General features: G+C 33.2%; 4 protein-coding genes across 4 annotated transcripts; 2 read left to right on the top strand and 2 right to left on the bottom strand.

Moving 5' to 3' along the window:
• Positions 1-20: 20 nt before the first annotated feature.
• Positions 21-2,270, bottom strand: LOC112519176 (huntingtin-interacting protein K). The gene is made up of 4 exons (XM_025127172.1): positions 2,060-2,270; positions 1,908-1,963; positions 497-563; positions 21-295 (listed from the first exon to the last, which is right to left on the bottom strand). The coding sequence occupies exons 1-4, from the start codon at positions 2,186-2,188 to the stop codon at positions 203-205; spliced, it is 345 nt and encodes a 114-aa protein (XP_024982940.1). The 5' UTR covers positions 2,189-2,270; the 3' UTR covers positions 21-202.
• Positions 2,271-2,300: 30 nt separating this feature from the next.
• Positions 2,301-4,579, bottom strand: LOC112520225 (probable pectinesterase 67). Its single transcript, XM_025128525.1, has 6 exons — positions 4,284-4,579; positions 4,038-4,200; positions 3,726-3,932; positions 3,387-3,634; positions 3,147-3,297; positions 2,301-2,438 (listed from the first exon to the last, which is right to left on the bottom strand). The coding sequence occupies exons 1-6, from the start codon at positions 4,568-4,570 to the stop codon at positions 2,301-2,303; spliced, it is 1,194 nt and encodes a 397-aa protein (XP_024984293.1). The 5' UTR covers positions 4,571-4,579.
• A 3,392-nt stretch (positions 4,580-7,971) lies between these two features.
• Positions 7,972-11,149, top strand: LOC112519175 (probable enoyl-CoA hydratase 1, peroxisomal). Its single transcript, XM_025127170.1, has 3 exons — positions 7,972-8,397; positions 9,480-9,762; positions 10,859-11,149. Exons 1-3 carry the CDS (start codon positions 7,988-7,990, stop codon positions 10,961-10,963), a joined length of 798 nt encoding a protein of 265 aa, XP_024982938.1. The 5' UTR covers positions 7,972-7,987; the 3' UTR covers positions 10,964-11,149.
• Positions 11,150-13,497: 2,348 nt separating this feature from the next.
• On the top strand, positions 13,498-19,650 carry LOC112519240 (probable protein phosphatase 2C 42). The gene is made up of 4 exons (XM_025127259.1): positions 13,498-14,321; positions 15,257-15,627; positions 16,451-16,687; positions 19,160-19,650. The coding sequence occupies exons 1-4, from the start codon at positions 13,991-13,993 to the stop codon at positions 19,370-19,372; spliced, it is 1,152 nt and encodes a 383-aa protein (XP_024983027.1). The 5' UTR covers positions 13,498-13,990; the 3' UTR covers positions 19,373-19,650.
• The last annotated feature ends 876 nt before the right edge of the window (positions 19,651-20,526 follow it).

Here is a 20,526-nt window from a genome sequence, read left to right on the forward strand (position 1 = left end):
GTTTGGTGTAGAGAAGTAAGGAACAGCAACAAAGAAAAATTAGATTCTGTTGGCACAACAGAGCAAAAACTAGTTGGATCTTTTACAAGTAAAAGATTTCTTGACAAATTGGACCATGTTTTTTGGAAATAATATGCAAGATCGAATTCAGCTGTCAAACTTATCGTATCCATGGTTGAGACCCAATTAAAAATCATGGAATTCATAGGTTGCCCACGTGAAGCAGGTGTCTAATTGCAGCAACTGCATCTCCCTTGTGTTCTCGTAGTGTTCTTTCAGCCACCTTCTTATCCAACTGTAATAACAAAACAACTGTTGAATTCGACACCTCTTGTCCAAGATCACTAACTTTTTGCACTTTTATAAAGAAAAAAACGGTTTGTTAACACAGAGAAGATCAATGCAACAGTTCAAAAGGTTAATCACAAAATCAAGCTAAAAACAATGAACCCAGTAGCAATGTGAGGGAATGCGATAGTTATGCAAAGAGACAGACCTCTAGTTCGTTTGCAATTATGTCGACTTCAGCAGAATTGATCTTAACAGCAGCCAACTCTTTCTCCCTTTAAAAAGCAATCATAAACTAGCATCAATACAAGTTAAACATATTGCAACTTACATGAATGGCCATATATCACAGATACATACAGGTTAAATATACACAAATGCCAAAAAAGATCAAAAGAACACCACACTACTTCTTTCAAAAGAGGGAAACAAAGTACTTTTTACCTTAGTTAGGCTTTTGTCCCATAGTTAGGGTTATCATTACAAGTAATCCACTTCTCAGTTCATCACATTGTTGTTAATTATATTCCAAACGTATGTGTCGGGGAAGAAATCCTTTAAATGGACCAAGTAGCCTCTAACGTAGTGCACCAAAAGTAATTGTTGCAAATGATCATGGGGTAGATAAAGTATTCCTTCATTTTTCATCATTAAATTGGTTAAATACATAGTCACATGGTTCAACAGTTGGTAACCCTCATAACTATGTAATTAGTTTAATTTCAGAAGAGAAACGAAAGTTACTCCTTTTCATTGACATGTAAACCCTATAAATTAGGTTCCCAATAATTTGATTCTGGCACATGCATAAGATACATACGCAATTGCTAGGGAGGATGAGAGCATCTATGAAGAGGCTTAAGGGAACATCATATCAGGATTCCCAATATCTTAAAATACATGGCATCAAGAAGAAACATTCTACATGGATATGTTGCTCATGTGGACTCGTAAGTAGACCCCCATGATGCTCTTTGTTAGGCAATGATACCAATCACACACGTACACGAGGAACTATTAAGTATGCTCACTATTGTTAGTATACCAAATAGACTCTTTTTATTTTTGTTGGTTAAGCAGTTTTAGATTCAAGTAATTAGGTCATTCCAAAAAAGCATTATTGAAGCCTACTCCTTTTCACCCTTATATGTTTGTTGTCATTATACCTTAAAACACACTTAACAATATAAATCTTTGATCCCCTTTCTATCCCTCCCCCCTCCAAAAAAAACACACTGGAATATGTACTCTATGTATCAATCCTACAGCAGGTGTGATGTATGACATACATCAAATGCATATACCTAGAACATGGACAACTCCCTTGCAAAAATCTTCCAAATATTTTCTCCCACAAAAAGACATTTTCGTGCTTATAAATGTAAAACAACATATTCCATCTTTAAGATGTTTTACCCCATTGGAACACTTCAAAAAACAGATGAAAACATACACGTCAAACACAAAGAGACTTAAAATTCACATGGATTAAAAACAGGATCCACATGGTCATGGAACAGGAATAATTCAGTAACCGTCAAACTTGCCACTAAGTTGTTTGGTCAAATTTTCATAACAAGTAAAAGCATTAACAGTTTTTGGGACAAGAATTCGCAAACCTCAATCTCATAGCATTCAAATCAGCTTCTTTTGATGCAGCTATCGAAGCCATAGCCTATCCGATACAAATAAACAACACGATCTAATTAGCCAATTGAAACAATCAATCCACTATGAAATAACAAAATAAACAATAATCTACACGCAAAACCTCTTGAACACGAGTCGAATCGAGCTGACGATCTTCGACATGGTCAGTGAGCTTGTCGAGTGCTTTGCTCTGTTGCTGCAAGTCCTTCGAGTCTTCTACCCTCTCTATTCCTTCGTCTCCCCCCTCCATTGTCGCCTTTACTCCTTCAAACGCAAAAATCTGTAAATCGCCAAATTGTTTGCCCTAAAATTTCAACTTTCCGGTTTCGTTCGGATTTGAACCTCTACTCTAGGAATCCATTTTACTGTTGAGCCGAGGCCCAGAATCCTGGCCCAATATCTCGATCGAGTGAACCGGAAACTACATTAAACGGTCCGGCTCTAGATTCAGTACCTTTTACAAATTGACCGGTTTTTTTGTGAATCTCGGGTATGTTTTTCTAAAATAAATAATTAAAAATTTAATTTTTAAAAAAAAATTATATTCAACTCCAACATTTTAACATAAATTATATTATTATAATATTCTTTAATTTTATTATCTCAATACATTTATTAAAAAAAAAAACTTTATATAAAATAATAATAATTCAATATCATTGGTGGAATTGAATAAAATAATCATTTTTCTTTATTTACATAAAATTTTAGAGAATTCTCAAAACTTGAATTTTTTTTATGTTTTCTCTGTTTTAGATAACATTATTGAGAACATGTTATAGCAATACAAAAAACAAAACTTTCATTTTATCTATTTTAGAGCACTTGTTAGAGATGCTCTAAAGTTTTGGTCACAAATTTTGTTGAATAGTGAAAAATATTTATTAAAATAAAAAAGGGAGGACGCATAAAGTCACTATCCTTAATGTTATGTATGTTTTTTACTTTAACGGTCAGTTATATCTATTTTTAAAGCTAAATTTGAAAAGAACGTATTTTGATGTTTGATTACATATATAATCAAATGAATGTTTGATTACATATATAATCAAATGATATATAACCATGGCCCGAGTGTTTTCTACAAAGATATGGAGGTTTTATATACATAAGTTGTATATAATAAACCATTATTTACAAAATAAACACACAAGGAAAATCCATAAAATCTTCTTCTTCTTGTTATACTACAAGTTTTTTGTGGAAACATGGTCCGTTATCAACCATTTTTTGCCATCAATGAAATCTGTAGACAGGAAAGGTGCAACTTCTTCGTCACTCAATTTCTTCAACCATTTAGCACGATTATTGGTAGCAGACCCCGGCCCATGGCAATCATATTCAGCATGGTATATATTTCTGAAAAATAATCAAGGACCATAAAAACATAATCAATCGAATTAATGGTGTAAAATGAAAAGGAGGTGAAATGGAAGATGGTTACTTACTCTAAATTGCCATTGTGGTTCCATTTGCTCCATCCTTCGGGCCTTACACTCTTAGACATATAAGTGTTAACAAAAACGACTCGAGAATGGTCTCCTTTTGGTCTACCTAAGAAAGCATGTCCGGTGCCGTAAATTTTCCCTCTAATAAACACAAATCCTGTGTTTTCATTTGTACTTGTTCGCGAATGAGCCGTCACCGATCCTAGAATCTCCATTCGATTATCCATAATCACAAGGATTTCACAATCCTAAAAACACATAACCAATCAATATTACATGTCCCAACTAGAGGTGGGGCCCAAATGGATATTGATTTATATAGTAGTAAACTAAACGTACATGAAAGATGGATCGGGCACGACCAAAAATGACATCAATGGAGCCTTGGATGTAGCATCCATCATAGTAATGTCTACCTTTGTTATCAAGAAGGGTGTTGTGATTGCTATAAAATCCACAACTGTAGAATGCAACCTTATCTGCACCCACATATGCTGCTACTGACTGGTTATGTGAGGTATTAGCAATCCCTGTAGGTGCGTCATTCTGTACCCAAATTAAAGTTAAGCATCTTATGCATTAGCAGCTTGTGCGTCCTCATTTTCTATGCATAAAAAGGTTGTACTATAGGTAAAATCAAGGAAAATGAACCTTGAAGCTAATGCCATAGGCAACAAAATAAGGAGCTTCAACTTTGAAGGTGGAAGATTCATAGTTGTTTTCAGAGCTTTGTGACCAAACAATTGATGTTTTAGTCCTCCCACTTCCCTTCAAGAAAATACGAGGTTTTTCTCTAGGAATTCTCACTTTTTCCCTACATTATAAAAATTCCACAAAGTTAATATGTATGTTATATCTAATAAAATTATTTAAAAGACATAATTAATTAGTAATCACCTGTAAACTCCTTCTTTGACATGTATAATGACCCAATTTGGATTTCCAAGCGGAATAGAATCAATGGCATCTTGTACAGACATAAAGTCTTCAGATCCATGAATGTCAACTATAATGGTTCGGTTTGATCCGATTTTTGAAGTCAATAAAGTCGCATCAACCCTTGTTGGCTTTAGCGTCAAAACACCTTTGTCAGCAACACCATCCAAAAAATACATAGAGGTGATAAGCATGAACACATATGCAACGTTAATCATCTTAAACATGATCAATGGCAATCGAAACATATATGTCAAAATTGTAGGATAAGAGGAAAGAAATATTGGGTTTTGAAGGTGTTAAAAAGAAGGGCTTTTTTTCTTCTCCTCCAACAATTCTTGTGTGGTTTACATTTGATATTGGTTTTTCCTTTTCCATTTTTAAAATTAAACGATGTTTTTATGTGTGGTTAAAAGGACTTCTTTCCAAGAATTTCAACTATCAAAAGGATTCATGCTTGACGGATAAAACAAGATATATCGGAAAAATATATAGAATGGTTGACGAATGAAAAATATGTAACAAACATTAATTCAAGATGTATATCTTTAAGAAAAGAAGAAGATTGTATACGTGGATTTAGGGATATCTAACATAGTTCGGTTCAGTACCAGTAAATCAAATTAAAGATATCAAATTTTAAAACATCTTTTATTTTCTTATTTTTAAGCATCCATCCTCCAAAAGTCACTCTCTTTTTTATAACCCTATTTCCAACCTCCCAACGAGTGGATAAATCTATACTTTGACAAGTTATATAAATCATGAGTTAAGTAACCAATTATGATTTAATTGGTATTTATAAATAAAAATCATACTCAGTTGTAATTTGTCCTCGAATTTAAGAAGGAAAATAACGAAACGAAAGGGAAGGAAAACAAAGAGAGAATTTCTACAAAAACTAAAAAAAGTGTCTAACATATGCTAAACGTGGCTATTAAATAAGAATATATAAAAAAATTGATTTAAAATCAAATTTAATGTAGCATTATAGGGTTTTAAACAAGGGTTGAGTCCCGTTAAGAATCAAAGTTATGATGAGAATTGTAAGAATAAATCTTCACATTGGATCAATCTTAATTGAAGACTTCCATTAGATCAATACTAATGAAAAACACCAGATCAATTCTTTTCTAAAGCATAATTTATGGGTTAGTTTGAGATTAAAAATGTTCAAATCTTTTTTTTTTCAAACAATGTTTTACATTTTTCATCTTAACTTATATTCGTACATCATCCTTGGTATTTAAACAAACTGACTAATCTATACATATTTAGTTAAATAAGTATGGAAATTATGTAACAACCAAATAAATGAATAAAATTCGATGATTTTGTTATTTCACTTTTCCCACCAAATCTCCAATTAATTAAAAAGTTTCCCCACAAGTAACAATTTGATTCTAGTGGTCCAACTCATTGATCCCCCATGTGTACTCATCCATCTCCTCATAGTTCCCAATTTCTTCATTAAATAATAATTTGTTTTAATAATAAATATATAGATTTAGGGTTGACTTTACGTAAGACCAACATCTTTTTGTGAGATGCATGAGACTATTTTTTTTACACTTAACTTCATAAAAAAATGTTGTGGAGGTAAAAAAAAATTTGAACCTTCACAACAAAAACAGTGTGAAGGTTACCTTCATAGCGTTTTGTTGTAAAGTTTCAAATGTAAAAAAATGGTTCTACAGGTCTCACGAAAACAAGTTTGTCTCATATGCAAGTCTATAGATTTGAATATAGACATGACTAAAAAATTATTAACCAATATTAAATTTAGAGTAAATTACCTGTTTTGTCCCTGTTGTTTGGTAAAAATTACAGATATTGTTTATGTGGTTTTGAAATTGATGATATCCGTCCCTGTGGTTGGTATCCAATGAACCTAATTCCTACCTTTAATTATGATGAACTGAAATACTAATGAATTGTAAAGTACATGGACGAAAGGTGAGCCTTCAAATCTCACAAAAGATGAGGAGGATGAGTGAGTTTGTTTATTTTTTTGCCATATATAAATATTACATACTTCAAAAAAAGAAACAACAATAATGAATTGTAAACCATATGAATGAAAATCGTAGTATCACAATCACATGAACGGGAAGTAATAGTTTTCAACAAACCAAATGGACGAAAAACGTAATTCACTTTTAAAGGACTACTACCTTGTTACATAGATAATTTGATTAAATTATTCGTCTTTTTTCACTTTATAACCACTTTTGTTCATGATAATATTATACAAGTGTCACTTCACTTGTGCAATTTACAAAATATATTTTGTATGACAAGTAACAATTATGAAATACCTACATATGAATATGATAGAGGAGTGGGTGGTCCATAACTTGTATACCTCAACATTCGTCCTCGCTCTTGACTCTACTACCTATTTTATTTTATAAATGTTACTTTTACAACTTGCAAAGTCACCTATCAATTATTACTTCTTAGAAAATATATTTTACAAGTTAAAATAATTTATTCATGACTATAAAGCGTAAGGATAAGTGCAAATTTATTGACTATTTCGGTATACGTATCGTAAGCTAATGCCCGATAAGCGCTTACCTATAAAAGTCAACACTATAATTTACTTTAAGATTTTAGTACATCAAAACGTATCGAATGCAACAATTTACCGGATAACCACTTACCTTGTCGTATTCACTTACCGGATAAGACTCTACACCATTCTCATCGCTCATATCCGGTAAGATTCTTGACCCTTGTCATGTTCATCCGATAAGACAATTTATTCGGTAAGCACTTACTAAGCAAACGTTTAGTAAACGGCGGATAAGTTTGTCATTAAAATAGTGAAATTTATACCGTTGAATTAAAATAAAATATAATTATAAAAATAGTGATAAAAAGGTTATCACTTCCTCACGCACTTCAACTTCAAGTTGAAGGGGAGAACGCTATCTCATCTACAATTCTACATTATTGAATTGAAAGAATTATATTTTGGGCCCCTTTAAAATTCACTCTATTAACATAAATGGCCCAGTTACAGTTACATTTGTTAAACGGTTCAAGAGTCATTAAATTGAATACAAAGCAATTGGTTTGGTTCATTATTCCAAATCAATCTAATTATTTGTTTTTCTTAATTATTAGTATAACTTTGTCCTGAAACATGAAAGTTGATGGATGACACAACAATGACTTAAAGTAAAGGTTATTTTGATTAAATTATGCGGCTGTTTACTATACGCTTACTAGGTTAACTTATCTTATTGCGTAAGTATGATAAAGACCAAAAATTTTACTCGGTAAGAGGGATGAAATGACTAATAATCTTACTCGGTAAGTGAGAGAAAATACTCCTACTTGTTAAGCCTTTAGTAGGTCATACACTTACCAACAATCCATTTTAATGATCGAGAATGTTACCTGATAAAATATGTGAGAGTAATGACTCTTACCGGTCTGATAAGTATTTGGTACACGACCCCTCTATGTCTATATAAAAGCGCAGATTCACAAAAAGGACGACCTTTATGTCATTTTGAAACGTTTGAGGATGTTTACAGATATTCATTCAAAGTTAAGGGGCTTAATTTGAGTAATCACTGTATATAACTAGCTAGCTAGCCATTCGTCCACGGAAAACATTTTCCCCCCAAATTGAGCAGATAAGTTAAAAAAAAATGGACAAGTCGTCGCCGGAAAGTTTGATCGTCGTCAAGAAAGACCACGACGGGATAGCTTACGTGACGATCAATCGCCCAAAGTCCTTGAATTCGTTGACGAAGCCAATGATGACTGATCTGGCGCGTGCATTCAAGTCCCTTGACTCCGATGAATCCGTCGGCGCCATCATACTGTCCGGGTCGGGTCGATCTTTTTGTTCGGGTGTGGACCTGACGTCGGCGGAGGATGTTTTCAAAGGAGACGTGAAGGATGTAGAGGCCGATCCGGTTGCTCAGATGGAGCGGTGCCGTAAGCCGATCATAGGGGCGATTTCAGGGTTTGCTATTACGGCGGGGTTCGAGATCTCGCTTGCTTGTGATATATTAGTTGCTTCTAAAGATGCGAAATTCATCGATACACATGCCAGGTTTGTTTTCCCTTGGCTTGATTTTCTATAAGCTGTCAGTATAGCTTTAATTTGTGTTATTTACAAGTTTATTATGCCAAACTTGCTTTACAACCCTAATAGTGGCTGTGATCTGTCTCTAACTTAATCCAAATTATGCAAACGTTTATCAACTCAAGTCGAGTGGAGCTTTAAGTATTTTCGAGATTTGAGTCGAATCAAGTAGAGCTAGACCGAGTTTGAGGATTAATTTCAAGTAGTATTCAGTTGAACTGGTCTACTAAGTTTGAGATTCAATATGGCGTGGTGTTATGTCTTTGAACCGAGGTCAAGCTGAGTATAGTATTTTACTTTCTTGATAATTACTTCCTGCAGTGACTTGTTTTACTAGTTTTAGTTTCAGAAAGCATATATAATGTCTAAATTCTTTTTCTCAATGGGGCTAATTAGCTTGTAAAGACGTTATTCTTACGCTAACTTGTAATCAATACTTCGAATTGACATTTACTTGAAATTGATCAAAATTTAGACCAACTTTTTTTTCTTTTGATGTTCAATATGAAGTTCTGGTGTGGGTATTGAATTTCCTGAAAAACCCTAAAGAATTCATATCAAGTTTGATCTTGGGATTGCTGTTTGACCTTGAAGTTATTTCACATTTTTTTTGGAGAGAACTTGATTGTTTCAATTGCAATTTGTTCGACATTCTTCTTGTGCAATGAAGGCAAAGTTGGATTGGATAGCATGTTGACATTTATGTAAAATTTTTGAATCGAGAAACAAATAACATCCGTGTGTTAGCATACTTATTAATTTTTTCTGGAGAAGGCAAGGAGGAAGGGGATTTGACTGATGACCTCTATAACCACTCAAGGGATAAGATCAAACACCAGCGAACTAAATATTTGATGGTATACTTTTAATGTTGTTCTGTGGAATATGCCTTTTGTTTTCCTTAATTTGTTTCTAGTTAAGGGGATAGGGGGAGGAGTAGGCTTTGATAAGTTTTAGAAAGGCAGCATGCTTTGACACAAAATTATAGAACACAAAAGGTAATTTGTGCAATTTTAATTGATGAAAGGACAATTTAAATCTGATTGCAGGTTTGGGATATTTCCTTCATGGGGTCTCTCTCAAAAGCTTTCTCGTATAATAGGACCCAACAAAGCTCGAGAGGTGTCTCTAACAGCCAGCCCGTTAACTGCAGAGGATGCGGAGAAGTGGGGATTGGTGAACCATGTGGTTGAAGGTAGTGAATTGTTAAAGAAAGCCCGTGAAGTTGCAGAGGCCATCATGAAAAATAATCGAGATTTGGTGTTGAGGTACAAAGCAGTTATAAATGATGGTTGCAAGCTAGATCTGCATCATGCTCTTTTGCTAGAGAAGGTATGGTGACTAACACAATCCATTTATGCTTTAAGCACCAATTGCACATTTCACATAAGAGAAGATGTGCCTTGCTTCATGTGCATTCTTTTATGAGTAAGAGAATGAATTGAAGTCACTTGCTACTAAATAAGATTGCTGATGGTACAATGTACTTTTGTACAAAGTCACTTCTCAATTCGTATTTGGTATASGAAAGTGCGGAAGGCAAGCCCTTCTATCTGACTTTGGCTTCTAATCGGACCATAGTCCGTCCACAACCTCTGTTTCATTATATAGATTTTTTTCTTTCCTAATTTTAGTTTAGTTTCCTCATATCATATGATCAGCAGGCTTTACTATAATGGTTTCTAGCTCACCCTTAGGTGGTTGTACCTTAAGGGACATGATCAAAACCCGTTTCCCTAAAGTTACCCCATGCATTTGGCCAAACTGGGAAGACGTAAAATCTTGAGACTAAAGAAGTCAAATTTTGTTGTTACCTAAATGATCTTCCTGTCTCATGAAAGATCCAGCATTTTGGTGTCTAGACAAAATTTCTAGCTACACTGATTTACTTGGCCATTGTCATCATTGCTATATGCCCTACGGGTAGATGAAAGTTCTTCGTTAATCCTACCCTTCCCGGACCCTATTTCTGAGTGGGATGTAGTGGGTACGTTTGTGGTCATTGCTATTCATTGTTGCTATAAGTTCCGGTCCACAAGCCTACCTAATGTTGTCATTATTAGACGACTTTTAAGACATTTGACTGATTGTCAAACAAGTTGATAAAACCATGTATCTAAGCAGGCTTCACAGTTTCGTAGGATGTTGGGGTTATTTGTCTTTGTATGGGAGATTTATGGTTTGTCTTGATCTTCTTTGGTGGTGATAAGACTTACTTTTGACTCTCAAACTTTTTACATAGGTGACCTTAAAAGGTAACATGCAACCCGTTTTCTTTCACACAATTAACTAGAAACATAAACACCTAACAATGAAAATCGCAAATCGCAATGCAATTATACATATATGTATGTATGTATGTATGTATAAAAATAGGTGATCAAAGGGTTGTTGCTTATGGTAAGGTGGTGTTTGTTTTTCTTGATAGGAGAGGGCTCATGAGTATTACAATGGAATGACAAAGGAGCAGTTCAAGAAAATGCAGGAATTTATAGCAAGTAGAAGCTCAAAAAAACCCGCTTCTAAGTTGTAGCCAAAGATTCCTTTTGGTTTTTCCGAAAGCAACAAACAATTCCCATATGTAGAATGAATGTGTTACGGTAATAAATAATATGATGTCAGCAAGTTGTTAATGGAACCAGAAAAACTTGAATCCATTTCCAACTTGTTATCGTAATGGACCAAGAATCAAAATTAATGATTTTAGTTCACATCAAAACTATAATTTTAAATGGATTAACAGTTTGTAGGGAAGGTATAGATGTATTGTAACAAGTCTTCCCAGATGCAGATGGATGGGTAAAAAATGAGATGGCAAACCAGTTGGATTTGAAATTGAAAAAAAGTGTTAAATTTTGTTTTTGTTGGAAGCAATGGACAGAGACAATTAATGAGATGCCAAAATACGACATGACATCCATCCAAGTCTAAACCAATATTAAAAATAAGAAATGAAGAATTGGCAGCTAAAACCTGAATGATGGGTAATGTTTGACCCTACATGTACAAATTATCACAACATCTTTCAACCTTGTATGGAGAGGGTTTTGAACATATAACTGTTTTTGGGTCCAATTATTTGCTTTCATGTTCATGTTCATATTATTTTAATTTTCATGTTTTCGGTTTATTACTACATTATGAATATCATAAAATAACTATCTATCATTTATTTCTTTTATTAATAAGATTGACTTAATTAATAAACACCAATATCCCAAAACAAGAGTCACATAATCTCAATTCTAGATGTTGCCAAGTAAAATTATTGATATATCCACGGTTTATAAATAAATGTGGCCTACAAAATGGTATCCATGGTATTGCAATTTATAATAATTTCATAACAGTTAAAATTACTTTAGTTTTTTTTTTTTATTACTGTTGCTACTATCTTACAAAATATTTATTGTTATATTTTTTCAAAATACAAGTATTTAAATATTATATGTATACAAAATCTTTTGGGTATTCATTCCTATTTTATAAATAATAATATAAATGCAAGCTTGAATGGTTTTTGAAAACTCTTCCGATGGACCTAATTTATTTATTTTTGCAATTATTTAAATAGAAAAGGTTAAGCATATGATTATTAATCAAATACGGTCGTTAAGATGATGGATTTTATGAGTCTTGTATCTTTTTAAGATGTCATGGACCCAAATTTTTACTTAAGCATTATAAAATATTCATTTATTATTATTAAGTGTTAAAATATTTAATAAACATTCATAACATTTTTCTTTGATCAAACTATGTTTATATAATTTTGTAGAGGGAGAATAGAAATTAAGACCATCTATTTAAAATAGAAAAAATTAGGGTTTTCTTTTCTATATTGCTCTAACAAATTTTGTATAGTATTTTCTAAAATAAAGATCACATGAAAAAACTTCAACTTCATGTTGGGTTGGGAGAGAGAAAAATAATTATTTTATTCAATTTCACCAATACGATTAAATTATTGTAATTTTGTATAGTTTTTTAAAAGTATACTGAGATGATAAATTATTATAATAATAGGATGTCTGCTAAAAAATCTCTAAAATAAAAAAATTATTGGAGTTAAATGTAATTCTTTTTAGAGATTTTAACTTTTGGTTCTCTACTTTTAGAAGGAAAAAAAAAATATATCGAGAACTTCTTGGAGATGCTCTAAAAATGAATTTGGACCGTTGGTCACTTTTAATCTCAAACCAACTCATTAGAAGATAATTGATTTGATATATCTCATTACACTTGATCCGATGTTTCTTTTCAATTAGGATTTGATCCGATAATGAAAATCCCATCTTACCGTAAATTTCATTTGCACGGGAACCCAAGAGCATATCCAACAAATTCTATAAGATAGAGAAAATAAATATTTTGTTATCTATTTTGTTCCAACCGATTCTTTGAAATAGAAAATATAAGAAAAAATTCCAAATTTATAGAATGCTCTAGAACTTGATGAGAGGTAAGAAATTTTTTTCAATTCATTTTTCACCAATAAAATAAAGTATAATTATTTTATATAAATTTTAAAAAGAAAAGTAAAATGTGATGATAAAACCATATAATATTTTAATACTGTAATTAATCTTTTAAAATAAAAAATCTGTTAAAATAAACTGTAATTCTATTTAGGAGTTTGAACTTTTAATTCGATACTAACCTTACAATTGATTGCATCTCTATATTATTAGAGACAAGAAATAGCGTAAATAATAATAATAATAATAATAATAATAATAATAATAATAATAATAATAATAATAATAATAATAGAGTCTTTTTAAATACAACAACAAATATTTTACAGCTTGTAATTTTTTGTGAAAAAGAAAAAACAGGAATGCTCCTCAAGTTTGATAAATTTACAAATACAACCCTTTCAATTGTAATATATGACGACGAAGTCCCCGTGATTCCTTCCACGTGCGAGGAAGAGAATTAATGGTCGTGTGTAAAAAAACGCGTAAACAGGAAATCAGAAAGAAGGAGAAACATTGAAAGTAACACCCAACAAAAAGCTTCCCTACGCCAACTTCTCCCCAACGGAATTGAATCAATTCAACACATTCTTGTTCCTCCACCACCCAACACCCCCCTCCTCCCCTTAGGGTTCCACCTTCTCCTTCATAAAATCCATTTCGATTTCAATTCAATCAAGATTCACACCACAATCTAACAAGTTTCCCCAACAGGGAAAGCAAAACCGAAGGCGCCCATCTTTTGATTTCTCTCATTTTCCCAGATTTGAACAAGAATCAAGAATCTGTTCTTCGTAGATTTGAATTAATTTCAAAAATAAAAGATAAGCGCCCATGCTTTGATTTGGGTGTTGTTGATTTTCCTGAGTTGTATGATTTTTGTTTATGCTTTCTATTTGGGCGTTTTTTATACAGCTTACTTCTCAAGATTTCGGGTAACCTAAAAGATTGTTGTTTATTTATTTATTTATAGAAATTCAAGATTTTCTTGGAGAAAACCTATTTTGGTACTTTGTTGATTATGGTAGAATTGCATTATTTTGGGGTTTGATTTTTGGGGGATTTTGTGCAAGAAATGTGGGATGTTAGAAGGGTTGATGAATCTGCTTTCTGTGTGTTGGAAGCCATTCATTAAGGGTGACAGTAGCGAAACTGGTGCTGCTGTTGGTGTTAATGGTAATTATAATGGCGATGGCGATGACTTTGAAAAGGATGGGCTTTTATGGTTTCGGGATATTGGGAAATATGGCAGCGGTGAGTACTCGATGGCCGTTGTTCAGGCGAACCAGGTGCTCGAAGACCAGAGCCAGATCGAGTCTGGTTCTTTCGGAACATTTGTTGGGGTCTATGATGGTCATGGAGGACCTGATGTGGCTCGATACGTTTGTGATAATTTATTCAGGAATTTTCAAGGTTTGTTGCTTTTCGATCTAATTAATTTCGTTTTCATTATATGTTTATAGTGTAGTATATGATTCTACAATATGGATTGTTATGGACATTGATGTTTTATGATTACAAAGGAATGTTTAGGTGTAATGACTTTGGAGTTGGGATGAGTTTGTTTTTCAATTCTTTATGTGTCTAAATAGGAATACTATTTATCAAATTGGTTCTAGATTAGATTATATTATCGACATCCAAGATGTTATTAATGAGACCAAAATTACTTACCTATTTCGTAGGAGGAGCTTAAGTTTGATTGATTGAACCCGAAAGTGAGTTCATTTTCCATCTAAAAATATATGAATGATTCAAATTGGTTTGGAGGAGTGTTTTGGTTGATTGATATCATGGTGTTTGTTTTGATGTAACCTATCTAGTGGTAAAAAAGCCGAATCTAAGATATGTAAATGCAAGATTCTCTTTTTGGGTAAGGTTTTGAATCAAAATAGAATTATTTGCTCGCTCATTAGTAACCGTTACAAAAGATTGATATAATTGATTTAGTGTTGCAAGATTCCTCTATATAGTAATTTTTTAAAGGGTATATTTTTTCTTAGATATTTACCAACAGGAAACATTTATTAAATCATATGTCAAGTTGGAAAGGAGTATCGGCTTAATAGGTGACTTTCTTTATTAGATTCTACACTTCCTGAAGTTGGAAACATTTATTAAATCACATTAAATTTTCTTTATTGGATTCTACAAATTGTTAGCGGTGTTGTGATGAGGGGTGTTACTTCAAGTGGAATTGTCTTCTAAAAGGGATAGGGTTGAGAAACTAAGTTAACATGACAATCTAGTGAACCTTGGGGTTTGACGTCCGGTTTTACTACATGGGTTTGAGAGTGAAAAAAGAAAAGATTCTTATGTCATTGTTCTTAGGTTTGGTGTTTATGCAGCAATATCTGCCGAGGATTATGGTGTCGTAACCCCAGAGACTATAAGAAACACGTTTCTTGAAACGGAAAATGGATTCACTGCTGTAGTATCCGAGTTGTTTAATGTACGACCAAGCATAGCAACCGTTGGATCATGTTGCTTGGTTGGAGTAATATATCAGCAGACTCTTTTTATTGCAAATCTTGGAGATTCCCGTGTTGTGCTTGGTAAGAAAGTCGGTAACACTGGAGGTATGGCGGCCATACAATTGTCATCGGAGCATAATGCCAATCTTGAGGAGGTTAGACACGAGCTAAAAAGTTTACACCCACATGATCCACAAATCGTTGCCTTGAAGCATGGAGTTTGGAGGGTCAAAGGCATTATTCAGGTTATTCCTAATGTTTTTTTTGGAATTAAATTATCATTGCAACTTTCCTCATAATAATCTTCTAAATGTCTTCGTGGTCCTTGATAGAAATTGGATGGTCAATTTGATTACTCTAAGTGAGTTCTTGATGAACCGATCCATTGGAGTTGTATGAACTTTTTAAACCATTGGTGTTTGAGAACTTCTGGACCACATATATATATATATATATATATATATATATATATATATATATACACATACTGGTGTAAACTAATGTATAATTGCAACCCCCTCCCCTGGGACCAGAATATTAAGCTTTTCTATCTGAATTTTATATGGTATCCTCGTATTGGATGCACATTAACCTTGTCCAACATGTAGGACCATTTAACTATTTTATTTTGTGGTTCCCATTTACATTATGTGACAATAAATAAAGATGTGAACATGGGTCCTATCTGTTGTGAAAAGAAATGAAAGCAGGACCCGCAAAATGAAGCGTAGAGATGGTTAAACTTTGACCATTCGGCCATTGTTGCCCATATAGTTGGTTACAGACTTAGGGCCTTTGGATGCACCTTTTCTACATTTTACTCGTTTCTTTGAGGTTTCAATCTAAGTTTTTGCCTTCGTAGGATGAATCAATAAACCCTGTGAAATTATGAAAAAAGTAGCTCATTTTAGCTGAAGCATGATTGTTTTCAAGGAGTGAATTAGGAGACATATGATGATTTTGTTTTTCATTTTCAGATTTTGATCCAATGGGTTCTATTATTTGGAATCATATAGATGATGTTCTTTGGTCCATAATAGTGTACTTGAATAATTGTATGTGGTGCAGGTTTCAAGATCCATTGGGGATGTTTATATGAAACATTCAGAGTACAATACTGACCAAATTGCACCAAAATTCCGGCTTCCTGAAGAAGTGGTTATGCCTATCTTGTCGGCCACTCCATCAATCCTTACTCATGCTATCCAGCCAAGCGATTCTTTTCTTATATTTGCTTCTGACGGTTTATGGGAACATTTGAGTAACGAAGAAGCTGTGGAGATCGTTCACAATAATCCACGTGCCGTAAGACATCCTTGTCTTTCTTATTTCTATTTTTATTTTCACCTTCTATAGTCATGCTCTTTCCATTTTGGGGTATCACTTGTTTAAATGCATTTGACTGAAAACCGTTACATATATGGTTGTGTTTTTGATCACACGGTGTATGTGGTCTCTCTTTAGTAGAGAAGTAATTCACATATCTTAATATCTTGCTTGTGTATCATGCTAATTTTGAATTATGGTTGGTGTAATTATAAGATTCCTAGTCATTACTCTCTCTCTCTCTCTATATATATATATGTGTGTGTGTGTGTGTGTATCAATATACACACACATGCATACATACATACATACATACACTACTAATAACGCCTATGCGCTGCCAATAAGGTCTACTTGACTTGCATATGTTTTACTACCCCCCACACTATGGAACTCATGCCCATGTCTAAACGCATGACTGTTTCCTCTATCTCATAGTGACTTGGATACATTATTCAAAGAAAAGGCAAAGCGTAAAAAAGAACAAGCAAGGGCAAATGTGTCATTTGTCTATTTGTGCACGCTAACAATGAGGAAAGGTTTGTTAAATAACATAATCTATGTGCAAGATGCCTTGATTACTATCTATGTTATACATATATCATATATTCCTTTGTTCGAATATGAGTAATGGCATTCTAGGTCTCTAGATAAGTCTTTGTATACTGCTTTTCCGTTGCATATTGCAAAGAGTTTGTTTCTGTGACACGAACACATGAAGCAAATTTACCAAATGCTCTACATATGGTTTGCCTCGGTTTTGGTGGGCTTATCGATATGGTATTCGTGCTTGCTTTGACTTTTTAGCCAGCTTATTTTCGGTGTCGAGATATGACACTGGTAGCTTTTGAGTTTCTAGAAAGAAAAAACCCCGTAGCAGCTACATTTTATCAAGTATAAGTAGTATAAACAGAAAAGAATTGGTGTTAAATTGTTATTAGACTACAATAATATTTTATAATTCTGGGAAATATGTGTTTTGACTTTCAAAGTACAAGTAAGGGCCCGTTTTTTAGCAGCTTAATAATCTTAATGGGACATTGGGACTCGCAGCTTGTGCGGTCAGCTATACATGACTGTTTGGTAGTGGTTTAATGGTATAGAAAGTGGCTTATTTAGTAAACTTTTATGAGGGAGCTTTATGTAGAAAGCCAAGTTTTTTCCAAACCTACACCTCCCAATTAAAAAACACGCATCCATATATGAAAAACTCTCTCAAACAAAAACTTTCCCATTCTATAAGCTTTATCCACACATGACTTAGCGGAAAACCAACCAAACAGCCTCTAAGACAAGCAGTGGAGGACAAAGGGGTAAAGAGATACTATGTTGGTTACATTTTATACAACTAGTTATGCATGGGTACAACCTACGAAGCATGATAAACCACAAATATCATATGTACTTGCTAATGCTCATGGGTAGAATTGCTTAGTATCTTTTTTATGTGGATCTGGGCTTGGTCGGTTTCTTTCTAGTGGTACAACTAGTTGTGCATGAGGTGCAAACCAGTAAAGCATAAATTTTTGATGTCTATTATATATGATCTATCTGTAATGCTGTAAATGCTAATGTCATATGCATTTTCGGGCTTGGTCTATGTTTCATTTTTTTGTACAACTAGGTCTGCATGAAGTACAACCAAAGAAGTACATGCCTATTAATAATTATGTGTAAATCTCTCTTTTTTCTGTAAATGCTAATGTTATATGTTTCATCCTTGGGGCATGTTTGTTAGCAGCTTAATGGGACTCAACTTATTTGATCAGTTATACATGACTGTTTGGTAGTGACTTAATGATATAGAAAGTGGCTTATTCAGTAAGCTTCCAGGGAGGAGCTTTATACAGAAAGCCAAGTTTTTTCCAAACTCTCCCCTCCCAATTAAAGAACACGCTCATTCCATCTATGAAAAAACCCTCCCAATCTATAAAGATAGATTAATCCACACAAACAGTTTTATCCATACAGGACTTAATGGAAAACCAACCAAACAGCCCCTTGATTGCCTCTTCTACAAACTAAGGTACCACAAAGCACAACTTGTGGTATTTATCTGTAAGTAAATGTACAAATGTATATCTGTGTTTACAACTGGTTCTGCATAAGGTACAACCTGCAAAACAGAAGTCACCTGCAATGCACATGGCTCAGGTATGTGTCTATGCTTGGTTTGTGTTTCATCTTCAGTTAGCTTTGTACAACTAGTTCTGAACATGGTACAAACCTTCAAAGTAAAGTACAACTTGTATATGTTTCGCATCATGTTTGTTTTTATGTATTATATCTGGGATTGGTCTTGGTTAGCAACTAGTTCTGTTTGAGGTACAACCTTTGAAGCATGATAAAAACTGTACATGTGATTTCTTTGGTACAACTAGTTGTGCATGTCGTACAGCAAGTTGTATATGTGCCTGCAAATGCTGATTGTGTATATATGGATGGTTTCAGGGGATAGCCAAGAGGCTAGTGAAAGCTGCTCTACACGAAGCTGCAAAGAAACGAGAAATGCGATATTCTGATCTGCGTAAGATCGACAAGCGGGTGCGGCGACATTTTCACGATGATATAACTGTAATTGTATTGTTTCTAAACTATGATCAGATATCCAGAGGCTCGGCTAATGGTCCTAACGTCTCTGTTCGAAGTGCATTGGAACACTAAGAGTTTCTCGTCATCTGTCTGTCGATATAGAGTTTGATTTTATCAACGAGGCTACGAGTTGGAAAAAAAACAAAAGAAAAAAAACAAAACAAACATTGGGGAATTGGATGTTGAATCATAAGTTCTTTGTAATATCATTACCATGATGTTATCATCTTACTAGTACCTACTATATTACTACTACTACTACTACTATAACCATTCATAAATCTATTAATTTTCCCATTCATTTCTCTATTTTTGTTCCCAATAACATTACTCTTTTTGCTTGCATGTAACCCAAATAAGTGTTGAATCTTTAACAGATTCTTATTTAATAAGTTGATTATGTTCAGAAGGGTAAGTTTATTTACAACCATTTGTTTTTTTAAATATTTCATGATATACATGTTCATATCATCACACTCTTATATTCATGGTGAATGATATTCATCGTAAATTCTATATAAAATAGATGGTTCATCATTTTATGTTCATGTTTTATCATCAAAGGATCAAATAAGTTGAGTAAACAACTAAACTAGCATGTATTCGGTATGTTTGATAAAAGAACTATGAAATATTTTAGTTGTTAATTTGACATGGGTTGTTTTTTTCAATTTTTGCACCAAACTCACCTTAAAAAAAAAAAAAAAATCCTTTCCAAAAAAAAAAAAAAAAAAAAAACAAACAAATAGATAAAATGAGTGGCTAATAATTGAATAAGATAATATGAAAACAACCAAATCATGTGCAAAACTATATATGATTTTTACATTGATGGTCAACGTAATGGTGAGCGGGGATGAGTCCATGACTTCATGTGGCGATCAAAGTTGCATGATTACATGTGATTTTAGTATAAAATTATATGTGATTTAACTGCTTTTTATTCTCTTATCTAGATATGTTTTGAATTATTATTTTAATAACAATTTTTGAAATATTAAACGGGTGTTAATGAAAATCAGTTGAATAAATAAAAATTTAAATGAATCCATTATATTATATAAAATTATTTAACATTTTCATTAGTCAATACTTAATACTTCTGGCCAAACAAACCCTAATTGTTTATATTTATAATAAGAAAAAACATTTTGAAAATTTACATTTTCTTCCCATTTTACCGAGCAACCCTCGGCGGTTACTTTGTTGCAAATTTTTTGGAGGCA

The sequence above is a fragment of the Cynara cardunculus genome (genome assembly GCF_001531365.2).
Source record: "Cynara cardunculus var. scolymus isolate 2C chromosome LG 10, CcrdV1, whole genome shotgun sequence".
NCBI lineage: Eukaryota > Viridiplantae > Streptophyta > Magnoliopsida > Asterales > Asteraceae > Cynara > Cynara cardunculus.

Coding starts and splice junctions, on each gene's coding strand:
- LOC112519176 (XM_025127172.1), bottom strand. CDS start 2,188: ATGGAGGGGGGAGACGAAGGAATAGAGAGGGTAGAAGACTCGAAGGAC. Junction 564..1,907: donor TTGAATGCTATGAGATTGAG/GTTTGCGAATTC, acceptor TGCTTTTTAAAG/GGAGAAAGAGTTGGCTGCTG. Junction 296..496: donor TAATTGCAAACGAACTAGAG/GTCTGTCTCTTT, acceptor TTGTTATTACAG/TTGGATAAGAAGGTGGCTGA.
- LOC112520225 (XM_025128525.1), bottom strand. CDS start 4,570: ATGTTTCGATTGCCATTGATCATGTTTAAGATGATTAACGTTGCATAT. Junction 4,201..4,283: donor GTCAAAGAAGGAGTTTACAG/GTGATTACTAAT, acceptor TTTATAATGTAG/GGAAAAAGTGAGAATTCCTA. Junction 2,439..3,146: donor AATGGTTGATAACGGACCAT/GTTTCCACAAAA, acceptor TATTTATTTTAG/AAAAACATACCCGAGATTCA.
- LOC112519175 (XM_025127170.1), top strand. CDS start 7,988: ATGGACAAGTCGTCGCCGGAAAGTTTGATCGTCGTCAAGAAAGACCAC. Junction 8,398..9,479: donor TTCATCGATACACATGCCAG/GTTTGTTTTCCC, acceptor ATCTGATTGCAG/GTTTGGGATATTTCCTTCAT. Junction 9,763..10,858: donor ATGCTCTTTTGCTAGAGAAG/GTATGGTGACTA, acceptor TTTTCTTGATAG/GAGAGGGCTCATGAGTATTA.
- LOC112519240 (XM_025127259.1), top strand. CDS start 13,991: ATGTTAGAAGGGTTGATGAATCTGCTTTCTGTGTGTTGGAAGCCATTC. Junction 14,322..15,256: donor TTTATTCAGGAATTTTCAAG/GTTTGTTGCTTT, acceptor GTGTTTATGCAG/CAATATCTGCCGAGGATTAT. Junction 16,688..19,159: donor TTCACAATAATCCACGTGCC/GTAAGACATCCT, acceptor GGATGGTTTCAG/GGGATAGCCAAGAGGCTAGT.